Source organism: Sycon ciliatum, chromosome 6, assembly GCF_964019385.1.
Source record: "Sycon ciliatum chromosome 6, ocSycCili1.1, whole genome shotgun sequence".
Taxonomy (NCBI): domain Eukaryota; kingdom Metazoa; phylum Porifera; class Calcarea; order Leucosolenida; family Sycettidae; genus Sycon; species Sycon ciliatum.
Genome location: NC_088648.1, coordinates 24702703 through 24720226, shown reverse-complemented (window position 1 = coordinate 24720226; position 17524 = coordinate 24702703). Strand labels below are relative to the sequence as shown.

The following is a 17524-nucleotide window of genomic DNA, read 5'->3' as shown; positions in this document are numbered from 1 at the left end:
CACGACACGCTCCTTCATGACGGATTTCATAGCGATCTTCACTGCTCTGACGAGGCGCTCCCAGCTTCCACCCATGTGGGGAGCAAGTGGCGGGTTGAAGTGCCATGAGATGTCCCTACTGGAACACTCAGAAGCTAGTCGGTCTTGGCGGAAATCTTCCAATCCTGCCTTCAGCTCCCTGTCAGCTCCTCGGAAATTGGTTCCATTATCTGAGTGGATCTCTTGGGGGCAACCTCGCCGGGCGCACATTCGCCTGATTGCCATGATGGCACTATCAGTGTTCAGAGAGTGAGCCACTTCCAAATGTACAGCGCGAGTACTCAGACATGTGAACAACGCACCGTAGCATAGTTCGCGGCGCCTCCCGATCTTGATGTGCAACAGTCTGAAATAGTACAGCCCGGTGAATGCGAATGGTGGCAGGAACGGGGTCAAGCGCTGGACAGGTAGATTTCCCATTACAGGTGGCTAGGGATTGGCTCGTTGGTTCTTGCAGTATTGACACTCAGACCATGCTAGCTTCACAGCTGCTCGACCCGTCGTCACCCAGTACTGCTGGCGAAGCTCATTCAATGTCCTCTCGTGTCCATGATGGCCAGAACGCAGGTGGTATTCATGGACTAGGAGCTGTGTGTACCTATGCTTCGGACACAGGATAGCCGGGTTTTTTGCACTGTACGTCATGTGTGAGGCGACCCTAAACCTGCAGGATCCCGTCCTCATCAATGGTTGGTGCTAGCTGTCGTAGACGACTGCTGGTGCTGACGGGCTGGCCATCGCTCAACAATGCCACTTCTATGGCAAAACACTCTGCCTGCACAGATTTCATCCAGGGCTGCTCGGCCGCATCCATTTCCTTGGCTGAGATGGCTGCGATTGATTTGACAGTTTGTCTGCAAACTCTGGCCCGCGTGTTTGCGATGAACCTGGCAACATACGCGGTTGTGCAGATGAGACGTTTCCATGACGAGAAACTGTTGACGTCAGGCAGCGATTCGGCAAATTGCTGGGGCCTTGGCGGGGATATTGTTGCCGCAACGAACTCTTTCTTCACTTCGGTCGTGTCGATGCACTCATCCGACGTTGCGTATGCGCAAGGTGAATATGTATATAGGTGAAGTGAATATGGGTCACTCCTCCGAGTCGCCAGAGAACGCCGGCAAGTCACGACCAACCGTCTGTCGGATCAGGAACTTCTGCATGCCGTTTTTTGCTTGCGCTGGGTGCAGGCTTTCAGCCGCAGGACTCTTCTGAGCTGGCTTTGTTGCTGTTGTCTCTGCCGCAAGTGTGGTGTGTGCAGTGCCAGGTTTCTGGGTCTCTACCCAATGCCTAGTAGCTGTCAAGGCGGACTTTCTCGGAAGTTTACAGACTGTTTCTAATCATGGCTGAGATCTGCTTACTTCTACTATATTCTCCTGGCCAAACCTGGTCAACGACACTGCTCATAGGGTTGTTGAGGATGCCAACAACGGCCTGAAATGCTGAGTCGGTGTACTGAATGCAGGACGAGACGATCGTCGCGAACGAGCGGACGAGGTGTTTTCGATTTGGGCGTGGCGCACCTCCAACTCCAATTGAAGCAAACGCCTCTGCCTATCCAGTCTTTCTTGGGTATCCGCCTCCTCAATTGCCATCAAACGCCATGCCATTTCCAAATTGGCCTCTGTTTTTTGCCGTTTTACTGTGGAGGACGATCTCATCGATGATGCGAGTGAGGCAGGGGATGCTGGCAACTCCATCTCAGTAGCCTGCTCGACGACATCGGCCACATCCGTTTCGCCCTCACCCCTACGATTTCGTAGCAACATTGCTGTGTTTCTGTAATCTGAAGACTGTATATTTCTTTAGATCTGCCCATCCGGCTCAAAGAACCATGTTGCGGCCCTCTGGCCATGGTAGACAAGATTTTCTTCGAACCATTGTTCTTGTTCTTTACAAAGTGGAATAAAACTGAATCTCAAAGAGTTCTGAAAAGCAAAGAGCGACAAGTAGTACAAGTAGCTTCAAGCTGAAAAGCTGGCAACGCAAAAGGAAACATGCAGCCAAAAAAGATGCCTAGCTCTGGCGTACATCGTAGAGGTCACTGCGCATCCGGTGCACTGCGCCCCAAAGGTGCAGGGACGGCGCCCCAAGAAGTGACGACATCCATAAACTGCATCACATCATGCAGATAGAGCGATAGCGTACCGAAACTAGTACAAAATAGAAACAAAGCAAAAATAACTGAGAGGAGCGAAAATAAATAAATCGAAAAGAAGAAGAGAGAAGAGAGCTAGAGCGGAATTTAATTCTAATTATTTAGAGCTGGACAGATATTGTCAAGAAGACATGCAGATACACAATAGAATCGTCTCGACTGCATGCAGAGTAGCTGCCTCTAACTGCAGCAGAGTGGAGCACGCAGGTATGTGATCAACTAGGGAACAGTGAAAGGTGAGAGAAACAAAATACAAATAAATTCGAACGAGCAAATACAATAATTGTGAAGTCATGTGCAAAGTGTCTGTAACAGTTGGAGAGCTGATGTTGGCTGCTGGGAGCTTACATGGGCATGGAAAGACGAATCCCCCACGCATCCAGTCGGGTCAGGCATTGGTGAATATTCCCGGCGTAGCCTGTCAATAGACCAGGAGTCACAGTTCTGCGAGGAAGTGGACATGTGGATCCGCAATGGATGGCTGGTACCCCATGAACAAGCAGTCCATGGTGAGCCTGGTGCTGTGTTGCCCTTGTTGGCTGTGGCCCAGACGCCCAATGAGTCCACCCCTGTGCACCCGTGTTTGGACTACCGGCAACTCAACAAGTTGATTGTGTCGTATCCAGGTTTGGACGTGCCTGTTTCCCAAGAGAAGTTGCGTCAGTGGAGGTTTATTGGCAACGCCGACAGCCGAGTGTTGCTGGACATCAGCAAGGCTTACCTCAACATCCGCGTCGGCCAGCTCTCGCCAAGTTCCAAATGGTCGTCTGGAAGGGCCAGCTGTTCGCAATGGAGAGGATGGGCTTCGGTCTATCGATTGCGCCCAACTTCATGGATATAATCTTCAAGTGGGTCCTCCGTGCTTCTGCTGATGTGGACAACTATGTCGACGATGTGTATGTTCCGAAGCCTCGTCTGCGTGCTGTCACCGATTAGTTGTCGCAGTACGGGTTGCCTACCAAGCCAGCGGAGCCAGCCGTCTCTGCTAGGGTACTCGGTCTGCAGCTGTCAGAGTCTGCAGATTGCCAAGTGAGGTAGAAGCGTCGTGGTGACGTCATGTCGACCTGTCAGCCCGATGCCATCACACAAGTGGTGTGGCAAGCTGACCAGCCACTATCCCGTCGGCTCCTGGCTGCGCCCAGCGTGCAGTTATCTGAAGCGTCTGTCTAGCCTTCAGCCTGGATGGGACGATCCCGTGTCTCATGAAGTCGTCGCTTGTTGTGCAGAAGTCATTCTCTGGCTGCAGACCGAGGACCCTGCGCAAGGTGTGTGCTCAGTTCCTGAAGACGCACAGTGGTCGTTGTGGTGTGATGCTTCGGACATCGCACATGGTGCTGTCATTCAGGCCGATGGTATGATTGTGGAGGATGGCTGCTGGCTGTCAGGGTCCAGTGGATCAGGAGTCAGCAGAACAAGGCGGATCAATTGACCCGTGTTCCCAGCAGCTGGATGCGATGTGGCAAGACGCTCCTTGCTCGGACTGCACCGTCGGTCACCGCTGCGGTGGTGACCGTTGGTCCATTCTTATTGGACAGAGTATCTGCTGCTCAGAATGCAGATCCACGGATTCCTTTGACTCGCCAGCGAGTCATCGATGGTGACCCGGTTACTGATCCTGCATTTGTCAAGGTCAAGTCACAGCTTGTAGTCCATGATGGTATGCTGTTTCGAAGTGTGAAGTTGCCGCCCAATGATGCAGTCGTCATTCCTGTTATTCCTAGTTCACTCGAGTCCGATGTCGTTCGTGCTGCTCATGTGAACTGTGGTCATGCGTCTTGGGAGGGTACATGGCAATTCCTCCGCTCGAAGTGCTATTTCCCGAACATGGCTGCTCAATGTCAGCAGTTTGTGCGCCACTGTCCGCCGTGTGCTGCTGCCATCCCAACCAAGGGAGTCTCGGCGGAGGCCAGTCGCCCTGTGGAGGCTGACGGCCCATGGAGTGTTGTGGTAATAGATACTCTGGAACTGGGCGTCGATCAGAGTGGAGAGTACCATTGTGTTCTCGTCTGCATGGATACTTTCACCAAGTGGGTGGAGGTGGTTTCGGTCCGTCAGCATGATGCGGCATCAGTGGCCGAGGCATTTGTCGGCCTGTGTACGCGGTTGGGCCGTGATGTCATCGCTGTTTGATGTGACAGTGCTCAACGGTGCCGTGCGTCATCCCCAATCGCAGGGATCTGCGATTTAACCGCACTCTCCTCACCTTAACTCGGAAGGTGTTGGATGAGGCTGATGATTGGCGATCTGAACTGGACGTGTTACTGTACTTCTACCGCATTCGTCCTCACTCTGTCCTCAAGATTTCTCCTATGCGTACGATGCTTTGCTGGGAGTACACCGGTGTGCTCTTCTCGGCTACTCCTGGGCTAGGCCTGACGCCATCATTATTCTCATCTTGAGCGCCAGGCTGCCTGGATCCGTGATTTTGTGGAAGCTGAGCTGTCCTCCAAGAACTTTGTTGATTCTGAAGCTGATAACTGTCTGTTCGCCGTTGGTGATCTCGTTCTTCTACGTCGTTGCCATCGTCGCCAGAAATGTGAGGTGCCGTATGAGACGGTTGTATTGTGCAGGATAACTCTGCCTTCATCAACAATCAGAAGGCCTCTAAATACCAGTACAGCAATACAGGTGATAATGCATATAGTGTAAAGTATGATGCTGATTATGTCAAGTGTCACGTAGGAGGTGTGTATAGCACACCGCTCACACTCCCCCACTCAAACTCAACAATATGAACACCAACTCAAAATGGAGGCACACCATGCCGACTCAAAGAAAGTGTTCCCGCAACAGCCGGCCTCCCACCCAGCATTCATGTGACCTGCCTGGTTCGCCATCAAGCATCTCAGGTCAGAGTCAGACCTCCCCCGCACTCTCGTCATCGTCCGACGCATCCGCTTCGGCACCACTACAGGTCGAGCTTGATCCATAACGGACCCGCCGGGGGTTTACTGCCAGAAACCTGGTTGGCCGTCTAACTCTTCCACTTCTGCGAATCGGGGTAGTCTCCTGGGCAGCTCCACTTGGAGAAACGTCAAGCTCCCCCTCCGTCCGCGTTCCGTGGGTGCTGCTACTGTGCTCCCAGCTCAACCGCTGAGGGGGTGCGGCCTCTAGCTCATTGTAGTGTCGCTTTAGCGTGCGAGTAAGGGCATTGGGTGGGGAAGGCTTCACCAGGTAGGTATTGCGAGTCCTGTGCACAACTATATACAATTCGGACTTGTGTGCGTGAAGCTTTCCTTTCGTGCGCTGTGCAGGTTGGAGGTTGATTCTCACGGTGTCACCAACAGCATATCCACACCTCGCCTTCCCGCCAACTCTCACCCTCCTGGCATCCTGAGCATCGCTTATCTGGCGCTTCACCCGTCGGAAAACTCTGTCCATTCGTTCCACCGCACTTTGATGGTCGCTGTCCTGTTGGTTGTGGTACTGCAAACTGTTCTGGTCTGTTGGGGTGCTGATGGAACAGGAGTTCGTATGGACAGCAGCCGGTAGTAGCATTCTTTGACGTGTTGTGCGCATACTGTACGGAACGCACTGCCTCTGGCCATGCCGCTGGGTTGTCATCACACACACAGCGCACATTATCGATCAGTTGATTCTGTCGTTCGACCTGACCATTAGACTGGGCATGGTTCGGGCTGCTCAATGCCTGCCGAATGCCTATGGCTGAGCACATTTCCCGAAACACCGTTCCTGTGAAGTGTGAGCCCCGGTTGCTCTGCATGGTCACCGGAATGTCGAACACCATAACCCAATGCTCTAGTAGGGCCTTCGCTGCCGTCTCTGCCGTGGCGTCTGCTGTAGGGATAAGTATCGCGTATCGCGTCAATACATCTTGTACGGCCAAGATATAGCGAAACTGATCTATCACAGACGGCTGAAATGGGCCAACAAAATCAACCTGTATCCATGCCAAAGGTGCTGCGGGTATATCTGTCTTCTGCAGCTCCGCCTTGTCCGGATGTTTGGGGCGCTTGTGCCGCTGACAAGCTGCGTATCCTCTCACGTACGTTGCCACATCTTCTGACATGAAGGGCCACCATACTATGTCCCGAATGCGGTCGTTGGTCCTGTTTCGGCCCATGTGACCACTGAGTGGTGCATCATGCACCAGCTCGAGGAACTTCCGGCGCAACGAACAGGGTAGAACCACCACCTGGATTTTCCTCCGACCCAGTGGCTTCTGTTTCGTAGATCTGCCCTTCGACTCTGAGTAGCGCAGGACTCCATCCGTGCCGATCCTCAGTCGTGCCCTCTTCCTCAGGATGCACTTAGATTCCTCCTCCAGCGAGCCCACTGAGCCCGGATCCCTCAGCTCCTTCATCACCGGGCCTAGCGCTGGACACTTGTGCTGCGCTTCGGTCAGTTCCTGGATGGAGAAGAGCGTGGTGAGCTGGTGGATGCCGTCATTCTTACTATCCTCCTGCTGCACGCTTAGGCACTGCATGACTTTTGGTAGCTCGGCGTGCCCAATACGGGACAAATAATCCGCCATACTCAGTTCGGGTGAAGTTCCTGGCCTGTGGATGGGTCTCATCGGGAACTGTTGTAGATAATCCAGCCACCGTGCACGTCGCCCATGGATCTCATCCATCGCCAGGCTGTTGATCCATTTGAGTGCTGCGTGGTCGGTGATAAGGTCAAATGGCTGGCCGGAGAGATAGACCCTAAACTTCTTGATGGCCAGGATCACTGCGAGCAGCTCACGGTCCGTGACAGGGTAGTTCCTCTCTGCCTGCGTCAATGTGTGGTGGAAGAACGCCACCGGCGCTAGATGCTTGCCGTCTCGTCGCTGTGCCAGCATTGCACCGGTACCGACGTCCGATGCATCCGTTACTAGTATGAACGGCCTTTTCATGTCCGGTAACTGCAAAACCGGTGCTGAGGCGACCTGTCGCTTTAGCGTCTCAAATGCTAAACTTGCCTTCTCACTCCATTGAAGCAGCGTGCTGCGAGGACCATTCATCATTTCGTACAGCGGTTTTGCAATGGTCGACATGCCTGGGATCCAGCGCTGAACGTATGAAAAGGCGCCCATAGCCTTCCGGAGCATAGTAACAGTTGTAGGCTTAGGTGTGCGGAGCAATGACTGAGTCCTGGCCTCGGAGATGCGCATTGTGCCTGTTGCTATCACGTGCCCAAGGAACTCCACCTCCCGCACACCGAAACAGCATTTGTCGGGGTTCAGCAGTACACCAGCCGACCTGAGTTTACTGAGCACCTCCCGCAACCGGCTGTTGTGCTCCGTCCAGCTGCGTCCCCATACCAGCACGTCGTCTAAGTAGCATAGCGCAGCCGTCCATTTGAGTTCGCCCAGAATCGCTGACATCAGACGCTGAAAGGTCGCCGGGGCTCCCGACAGGCCAAACGGGGTGCCCTGACCAGTCCATTCATACTGGCCATCCGGCGTGACGAAGGCAGTCTTGGCCGCATCCTCACGACGCATGGGCATTTGATAGTAGCCGGATTTCAAGTCAACCGTGGAGAAGAACTGCGCTTCAGTCAACTGATCCACCAAGTCGTCTATCAGAGGCAGTCGGTGATGCTGGGGATGACTGTCTGCGTTTAGCCTTCGGTAGTCCATTGCCAGTCTCAGTCGGCCATTCTTGCGCCGAGCAGCCACTATTGGAGCAGCCCATGGCGAAGTAGACTCCCGGATCAGTCCCTGTTGAATGAGGTACTCGACTTCGTCCCGCACCTCCTTCCGTGCGTCCGGTGCCATCCTACGAGGTCTTGACCACTGCGGTGCTGTATCACTCTTGAGGTGGATTTCATGCTGGATGCCAGTTCTTGCCGTCGGTAGCTGAACGCCTTCCGCCCAGAACACATCGCCATACCCGTTGACCAGCTCCTGAATCTCCTGCTTCTTGCTGTCCTGTAGGCTTTCATCCAGCTTGTACCCCGTTACCTGCCGCCTCGGGTCATCACTCTTCGCCGGGTTCTGCAGCGACACTTCGAATTCAGCACGTGCTATTCCCACCACCTTTCCTTTGTGCAGTACTGCTTCACTGTTCCCTGCATTCACCATGCGTACCGTGGCCTCGAATGCCGTGGGACGCAGCAGACAGCACATTGCTCTAACTGTGTCGTTGTTGCTTGCCATGGTTGGCTCGAGGAGGTATTCTGCACTGGGCGTCCGACCGCTGAATGTGCATGGGATCAATGCCTCCTCGCCCGGTTTAACCTTGATCGTGTCCTGCACCATGACCCTACACACTCCTGTTGGCCGGTGTGCTCGGTCCAGAGGACGGGAGTTGCGATATACTGTTTCCAGTTTCAGGTGGTGTCCCTGCGTGATCAGCGTGCTGTTTGGCCAGTCCCAGGTTTGCTTTCCCAGCCGACTCAGGAAGTCTGCGCCCCCTATCATGGGCACCACCAGGTCTGTCACTACGTGAAACGGGTGGCTGGTGACAATGACCCTACCCATCCGAACCGTCATCCGTAGCACACCCTCCATCTTGACCACATTGCCGGACGCAGCTCTTGGGTTCGACTGTGATGTTGGCTGTATATGCTGCTTCTGGTGTTCGCTGAGGTGTGCCCTGCTGATTAAGCTGATGTCTGCACCCGTGTCCAGGAGCATGCTCACCTCTTGACCCCCCATCTGCGCACGCACAAAGGGACTCCGTCGCAATCCCTGCACCCACTGGGTCTTCGGCTCAGTCTGCAAATATTGCCCTCTGTTACCGCTGCCCTGCAGGCTGGGCCGGTGCGGCTTTACCGAAAACCCTTCCGGCTCATACGCTGCTCGGCTTGTGCCCGTGGCCTCCAGGTTGGTGACTCCCTCTTCCTCAACGGGCAGTCCCGCCAGCCTCCTCGGTGATTCTGTGACCCACAGTACCAGCATTTCCAATTGCCCGGTCCTGGTCGTCTCCCCGTCTGTGGAGTTCGAGTGGCATCTGTGCGCAGTGCAGCGACTTGTTCTCTCAACTCTGTGACCTGGGTCCTTAGCTCATTCACCACAGGGTCTGTCTGCAGGATGTTTGCGCTCGGCTGTGAGATCCTACTGTCCTCGGCTGCCCGCCAACGCGACTCGAGCCTAGTCGCGTCGGACAGCACTTCCTCGTACGCCTTGGCCGTGCTCGTCTCCTCCTTGATGAATCCAAACACCTATAGTTCCTCCTTTAGCCGTTGGTTCCGCACACTGCGCACGAACTTTGATAGTACTCTCTCCCGCCGAGCCTCGTCCGAGAGGTTCGGGAATGCAGTGCCAGCCAGCTGTTGTAGACGACTGAGGAAAGCTGGAGTCGTTTCTCTCCCTTCCTGGAACGATTCTTCGAAATCGTTAATGTAGGCCACCCTGGCCTTAGTGTGGCCATACCGTGACTCCAGCAGCTTCATGACTTCCTCATCATCCTTAAGAGCATCTTTGTTCTCGTCCTGGCTCAGCCACAACAGCGGTTCCCCCTGGAGCTGTTGCATAATCATTCGAGCCCGGAACTCCTTATCCTCCGCCCATAGTTTGGCCTCTCCTGACACGTCCTTTAGCTTGTCGTTGAGAGCCTTTGTATTCCCGTATGCAGCGACGAACACTCTCCACTCGCTCAGTGTTGTGGATGCTCCAAACTCGTGCTTGAACTTCGCTGCCATCCTCTTCCTTGCGTTGAATCTAGCCGCTGCCACCAGTGAGACGATGCATATAGTGTAAAGTATGATACTGATTGTGTCAAGTGTCACGTAGGAGGTGTGTATAGCACACCGCTCACACATATGAGCGTGAGTGGGTGGTAGATCACATTGTGTCCCCTTCTACTGTGGTAATTCACAATGAGGCTGCTGGTGGTGAGAAAGTGGTGAATGTTGAACTGCTGAAGCCTGATGTTGGTGCTGAGGTGTTTACTGATGTGCCTGCTGCAGATGCTGTTGCTGATGTGCCTGCTGCAGATGCTGTTGCTGATGTGCCTGCTGCAGATGCTGTTGCTGATGTGCCTGCTGCAGATGCTGTTGCTGATGTGCCTGCTGCAGATGCTGTTGCTGATGTGCCTGCTGCAGATGCTGTTGCTGATGTGCCTGCTGCAGATGCTGTTGCTGATGTGCCTGCTGCAGATGCTGTTGCTGATGTGCCTGCTGCAGATGCTGTTGCTGATGTGCCTGCTGCAGATGCTGTTGCTGATGTGCCTGCTGCAGATGCTGTTGCTGATGTGCCTCCTGCAGATGCTGTTGCTGATGTGCCTGCTGCAGATGCTGTTGCTGATGTTCCACCTGCAGATGCTGTTGCTGATGTGCCTCCTGCAGATGCTGTTGTTGATGTGCCTGCTGCAGATGCTATTGCTGATGTGCCTGCTGTTATTGATGTGCCAGCTGCGCTTACTGTCCCTGATGCTGGGTCTCGGTCCGATCCCCGAGATCCTAATTATGTGCCGCTTCTAGCCCCTGCCGATGATCCTTCTCCGTATCAGTTTCGCCCATCTGGCCTTCGTCAGCGTGGTTCGCTTGTACCCCCTCAGCGCTTCCGTTAGTTTTGCTTTGTTGCGCTTTTTAGTATTTTGTTTGGCATACCACCAGGGGGAGAGGTGAAGTAGAGTAACCCTCTTCTATACAAGACAGGTATTTCTATGTATGTCAACACTAAAAACAGGCTTATGTGTGATTTGATGGGCCCAAAATTGCGGCTTCTATTCGAGGGCGGCTTCTATTCAAGTGCGCCCTTTAATACAAAACTTTACGGTATTTAAATTTCAGTGTCCATAGAGTTTGGGGTGTTAGTCCCACATGTCTCCGACAAAGCATTCTTGAGATATTTCCGTTTGAAAAATTGAGTTTCGGGTGCGGCACCATGACATCATGCGGCCCCGACAGTCGATACACCCCCTCTGCAACGCCATAGAGTGGAGCTAAGTCAAAAGAAGTGCGTGAAAGCAATAGTGGCAATGCTATTTCAAATGATTTGGCGACCGATAGTAGGTGGTGCAAGCGACCCTGACGACGTAACTCCATGTGAGAGTGAGGATGCAGCCATGGCCGACCGTCATGAGTTCTGCCTGGGGCTGAGAATTTCAGTATTCTGCAGAATAAATGGCCGCGCGGGCCGGTCAAGAGTGAGAACTGCCGCGTTTGCGATTGATGAAGCTTCAGCTATTGCAGATGGGGCTGATATAATTATCAGATCTCTGGAGAGCAGAGTCGTCAAAATGTAGGAGGGTAATGCGAGGGCTCTGATTGGTGTTCAATGCTGACTCGCGTGGACTCAAGCGGCCTGCCGCATAGCGATTTTTGGTGCAAACTAGCACTTGGCGTATTTCAAACGGTTCTCGATTGACGAACAGTGCAGGCTTTTTGAACCACTGGCATGACTTTTCGATTCAAGGCTCACAACATTACAGGATCTGAAAGCTTTAGGACCGGGAACTGTCCATTGTTTTGTCACTTGTCACGGCTGTGGAATAATCGTTGTAGCATAAATGAGGCTGGACTATTCCATGCGGAACATATCAAGATTTGTCGAGCTGAAAATTGCAGGGAACGTAGTGTTTGTAACGCTGAGTCGAATGGTCTTGGTCGGAAGAATCTGCGACAAACGGGTCCCCAATCGAACGCGTTGCGAACCTTTTGTACACATATAGGTGGTGCGGCTTTGTTGCCGAGTACCTCAATGGCAGTCTCCACCATGACCCTGTTGAACCCTACAGTATGGTACAAGGCATTCACAATTGCTTGAAATGTGGCCTTCTGCTGCACTGCTCCTGCAGCTGAGGTGAGCATATTCCTCAGAGATTAAAGCAGACACTCTCCCAATAGCACTTGACAAAAGGCTGAAGAAGACTCGTTCAATTCAGGATATTTATTTTCAAGCGATCCAAGTCTCCAGGTAGCAGGTGATGGTGGCTACCTAGCAACTTGAAGTACGCCGTTACGTCTTTCCTTTCTCACCACGAAGATAATTGTATGGGTTAAGTAAGACATTGGTATCGGGGCAGACATTGGTATCAAGGAAATGATGAAAACACTAGTGCAAGGGCAGGGTTCCCTGCTTCTAGTCCTGGCGATGCCAGTAAGCTCTCTGAAGCTTGGGATAATGATATTGTCATGATTGTTGCGGTTTTCTTTCTTCGTTCTTTGTTTTCATTTTGTCACATGACCAGAATTGCTCTCCAGTGTTGATATTGAGCGACCGGAATCCGTCAAGGTCACAGCTGTCAGAGCAGACCCACCTGTAACCATGCCAACTAAGGAAGAAACAACAGCAGCAGCTGCGTCAGCAGGATTTGCAGTGTATCCATCCAACCCGACTGCAACAAAACCATTGCCACTTGGACAGCAATTAGCACCACTGTCTCCACCAATGAAAAGCAGAACTGCAGCAGCAAGAGGAGGGCCTGGAGGAGGAGAAGCAGTAGTAGTAGCACCACCATCAGTAGCAGCACCAGCAGTAGCAGCAACACCAGCAGTAGCAGCACGAGCAGTAGCAGCAACACCAGCAGTAGCAGCAACACCAGCAGTAGCAGCACCAGCAGTAGCAGCACCAGCAGTAGCAGCACCAGCAGTAGCAGCAACAGCAGTAGCAGCACCAGCAGTAGCTGCACCAGCAGCACCAGCAGCAGTAGCAGCAGCAGCAACAGCAGCAGTAGCACCAATATCAGCAACAGCATCATGGGCACCTCGAGCAACAGCAAAGCTGGAACCAGGAACAACCGAAACCAAATCAACTATGCCAGCACTTCGTGCTTATTCAGGTGAGTTTTGCCTTGTTGACATTCGAAGGGGTGCCTCGTGATGAGTTAGGTTGGCTATAGCAATAGCTGCTGCATGTCATACTGTACGGATAGTAAGACCGTCTACAGGTCACCCCAGCCATCCGTACAGGTTCCTTCGTCCCGTTTCATCAGCTTTATGGTGAATGAGAAGTAGACTTGAATGATTTCCCAATTGGTATACACTGAGGTGTCATGGCACCAGCCATTCATCATGGCAGCATTCTTAATCAATGGATTTTGATGTATGAGTGTTTGCACGCTCATGCAGATGCATGCACCCTGAAATCACATTTTCCTTTTGTGGATGCGGTTTCTCCTCTTCTTGCCCCGCTCCTCTTTCCGTTCGCTTATATATTCACCCTCCTCCTCATATCCACTGGCGTGGAGCCCCTCATTGTAGAGAGGGGCGGCCCGATTAAACCATCAGCGCAACATCACGTGGTTGAACCCTTCGTTCAGCAAAAACGTACCACAAATGTGACGGGAAAATTCCTATGTCTCATTGATAAACACTTCCCGAAAGGCTCACCACTCAACAAAGTAATTAACAGCACGGCTGTCAAGAAGCGGCAACTTAGGAAGATGGCGTCGGTTCGAGATGGCATGGTAACCGCGCACGAGCCGTGGTCCGTGACTTGCTCATGTATGCACGCAAATGCAAGTCACAAACTCACAAATATAGTCTTTGCATTTGGAGAAAATATCTTCTACTCTTGTTCGAGGCTGGTGAGGTTTGCCTAATCTTTACCTGATTGCGATGCCGGTATTTTTGTCAATAATTAGAACAAAGAGAGCTGATGATCGCTTCATTCCTGAGCAGAAGTAACAATCAACTCTCCTCAGGTCCTCAGTGCCAAAGGCAGACGACTGCAATTCCACAACGCTCATTTCACGATGATGGAAACAATAATCGTGTACACACTTGGACCATTCGGTCATCCCTATTCTAGCCGCTAGTCTGCCCATCAAGCAGATGTTGACTATTACGATAAAGACAATTGCGTGAACGAGGGCTCACCCAGTAAATACAATTCAAGTCGTGACTCCAGTCAAGAATTAGGGTCTTACTCGAGAACTTCACAAATACAGGCCTAGGCACCCCACAAAACCGATGGATGCCTCGATGGCACGAATGAAAGACAAATAGACTAGACGCAGTGTCCCAAGTGACTGAAAACAGCAGATCTACCGAATAAGACAGCTACAGGTGCCTAAACAACGATTCCAATACAGTAGAGAGTAGTATCAGGCAGAATGAAAGCCTTGGAAGTCCACCTCCTTGAAGGGTGAAAGTTACCAGTTATCCTTTAACGATGTCCGTTTATGCCTGATGGAATCCCCACAGCCCGCACGAAATACCTTTCAAATAATTCCAGGATGCAATTGCAGCTCCACAAAGAAGGAAGAAGAACACTGTGGAAAATAACGGCAACAATGCCCAAAGGGCTCTCAGGAAACGGCTGAACTCTTCCTGAAGATGTTAACATTGAATAGCCATCGATTACCAGCGTGGTTTGGTGACTTTAGAACTGTTTTGAGACTTAGAACGAAGCGATATAGCAAATTTGATGGTATTGTTACCTGTCAAATGCGTGTGTGAGCAGGCCAGCTGACAGGTTATGCATGAGCATGCATTGATTTTGAATGGTTCACGTGCAGAAAACTAAGTTGCCGCGATCCAAGTGCAGCTAACAGCCGTGACAGGAACACAGTAAAGGTAAAGTTACAGCTGAATGCAAAACGTCCGAAGCATTATCAATGCCAACAACAAAATTAATACATTCTCACAGGAACTACAAATCAGCGCCAACACCCTGCCAAGACTGTAACTGTCCTAGCGCCACACAGTGCCCTCTTGATGGTGGTTGCCTGTAGAGATCAATAGTGTACAAAGCAACAGTAAATGATGACAGTTTGCTTACTTCCTCCGCGTCATTAAAATTGTCGCTTCCCAGAGCGATTTTTCGAATTTATTTTGTCCACTCGAAGGGCAAAGAAATCAGCTAGAAATTGAGGAAGAGCATTGTCGACGGACCAAGCTTTAGTTTTTGGCCCCCCGCTTCGGTGCACTTGCAGCTAAGGTCAACGTCTTCATCAGTGTTTGAGGCAGACCCTTCAGCACTCAACAATACGCTGAACAAGATGCGCGGTGAAATTCAGGTCAAGAAACTTCGTTTTCAAGCGATCCATGCCTCCAGGTGGCAGGCGATGAAGGCAAGCTAGCATTTTTCAAGTACACTGTAACGACCTTCCAGCGGGATAGGGTAAGCAGTTTCGCACCTTCTTTCCTTGGCAAGCGCTTCGCTGATTTTGTTGGTGTTTTCAGACCTGCTACCTTCGCATCAACATGCGCAAAAAGTAGCGCATTTTAGGAATTTGAGACCGCTTTTTTCTTGCCATCGCCAACTTCAGCATTTCGTATTCAGGAGAGATACCAGGATTCTTATACCCGAGCTTCCAGTCTTGATAAATGCCCACGTGAACGATGTGGGACGGCACGAACTCCAGAAAACGAAATGCGCTCTGAGGCGGAATAGTGCGGAGCGCGATGAATTTGCTTGGTGCGGAAGAGAGCTCTGACAAAGTTTGAGACCATCATGGCTTCAGTGACAAGTAGACATTGCGCAGGAAGGGTCGCACCAGTGTTCGAACACAGAAAAAAGCGATTCCTACAGTCTGACTAAGACGAGCCAAGTCTCAAATATTGCAATGTGCGAAGCGACAATTTCAATGACGCTGAAGAAGTACTTGAATTATTTCTTGAGCATGCAGATAGTAGAGCACCTCTCCTAGCACTGAGGACATGTCCGCCATCATCCTTTTTTGGGTTTTGTTGAAATAAACAATTTTGAATTTTTCCACTCCACCATGCTGAAATACGTCCAAACTCATACCTGCGCAGGAAAGCTCGCCCCTCCGCGACGTCTAGTCAGCAATTTCTACTCCAACACCACTCCTAACGCTGCAGAACAAAGTGAATTGTTGACTCTGACAAGGAAAAGCAGCGGTGATCACTTGTCACTCCAAACAACAAACTTCTCCTTGCACCACCAACATGTATTGGTGCAACATTTGATGCAAAAGTGACTGGATTTTTGCGTGTAGTTTTTGAATTGCATTGAGTCAACTGATCATGAGCCACGGCTTTACGCCTCACGATGAGTTATGTTGGCTATTGCAATAGCTGCTGCATGGTAGCTAGATGTATGCAGCTAGCTTGCCGTCTCTCTGAAGTCCTTTGGTGAAAAAGAGCGGCATTCGTTCGGAGGTTATCTTTTGTTTATCAGGTCTGGCCTTCTAGCTAGCAGCAGTCATGTCGAGTGGAGATTGTTTTCACTGTGGAGAGTCAGGACATGTTGCCCGTGACTGCCCATCAGGAGGCGGCAGCTCGCGAGGTTGAGGTGGTGGACGCAGCGTGGCCGAGGAGATCGTGATCGGGGGAGGGGGGGGGGGGGGAGGTGGGTGAGTTAGTGAAGCTCTGTCAGCCTCTATGGAACCAAGACTCCGTGTTTTGTTAGCCAGAACAGTGTTCTTGATGTCCGCCAAGCTTGCAACAGTGTTTCTGTTGATGAAATGTGCATGCGGTGGTCTTCAATGGTTCATTTTATTTTATTCTTTACAATTGCACTGTTCCTCTTCTTGCTGTTACTATTGCTAGGACCATTGTGTTATAACTGTGGACAAGTTGGTCACTTTGCCCCCTATTGTGACAAGGAGCACTCAGAGGAGAAGACTTGTTATACCTGTGGAAAGACGGGGCACGTTGCGAGAGACTGCACACAAGCACCAGAGAGTGAGTCTCGTGGTGGCAGCAGAGGTAGGCCACAGTTCAGTTTGAAGTCGCTGTTGAAAACCAGACTTACTGCCAAATGGCAAAAATGAATGCAACTGCGAATCTATTCTTTCGAAAATTTCAACAAAACCGAAAATAATTTCTTGCGGAAAACCACCATGCATAACTAGTGCACATAAGGAAAAATGCAGCTGCGCAAATGGGCAGTGAGGTTATTGAGTAGTGTAGTACTGTTGGAAGTCAAGGACACACATAGGCAGGATTCTGTTGGGAGAAAACTTCACCCCTCCGTCTCAGATTCTCTGGTCTGGAGCCTCATGTCGCTTTTGGCTACTGCAGTGGTGGACATTGAAATCCGTTGAGCAGTCAAGCGGCCACGGAGCGCTGGTCTTGCAGCCGCGAGAAATGCTGGTCCATTCTAGTGTATACGTGAGCTACAGTGCGTTTATGCGCTAAGAGCAGGAAGGATGCCGGCCCGGGTTATCCCATCGGATTTCTATGCCACGACTGTAGTACATCAAGCGAAATGCAGTTTTGCAGATTCAACTCAGCATGGGCCACTCTGTACAGGGCAAAGATCCCCAGCCTTGAGCCAAATTTCCCAGTCCAGCACTAGTGTGCATTTAAAAAGAATAGACCTCTGGTTTCAGAAAACCGTTAGCCAGCATCTACACATGTGATCACCTTGTGCATAACACTGTGCATTTGAAACAATTTAGATTTCATTTGAGCTTTTTGAGAATGTTCTTCTGGATATTGCTCTGGACGCTCCTCAAATTTTACTCATACATTTTTCCAGCATTCGAAACAAACTGTCAATTTCGGACATTTGTATGCACA

The 17524-nt window shown here is 51.4% G+C and overlaps 1 protein-coding gene across 1 annotated transcript in view; it reads left to right on the top strand.

Moving 5' to 3' along the window:
• LOC135820152 (uncharacterized) overlaps window positions 1-17046 on the top strand; it is a 36448-nt gene extending 19402 nt beyond the window's left edge. The window contains exons 9-11 of the mRNA XM_065333464.1: window positions 12280-12870; window positions 16550-16708; window positions 17024-17046. Of these exons, the coding sequence (XP_065189536.1) occupies window positions 12280-12870; window positions 16550-16708; window positions 17024-17046 (773 nt within the window). The remainder of the gene's footprint in view (window positions 1-12279; window positions 12871-16549; window positions 16709-17023) is intronic.
• The last annotated feature ends 478 nt before the right edge of the window (window positions 17047-17524 follow it).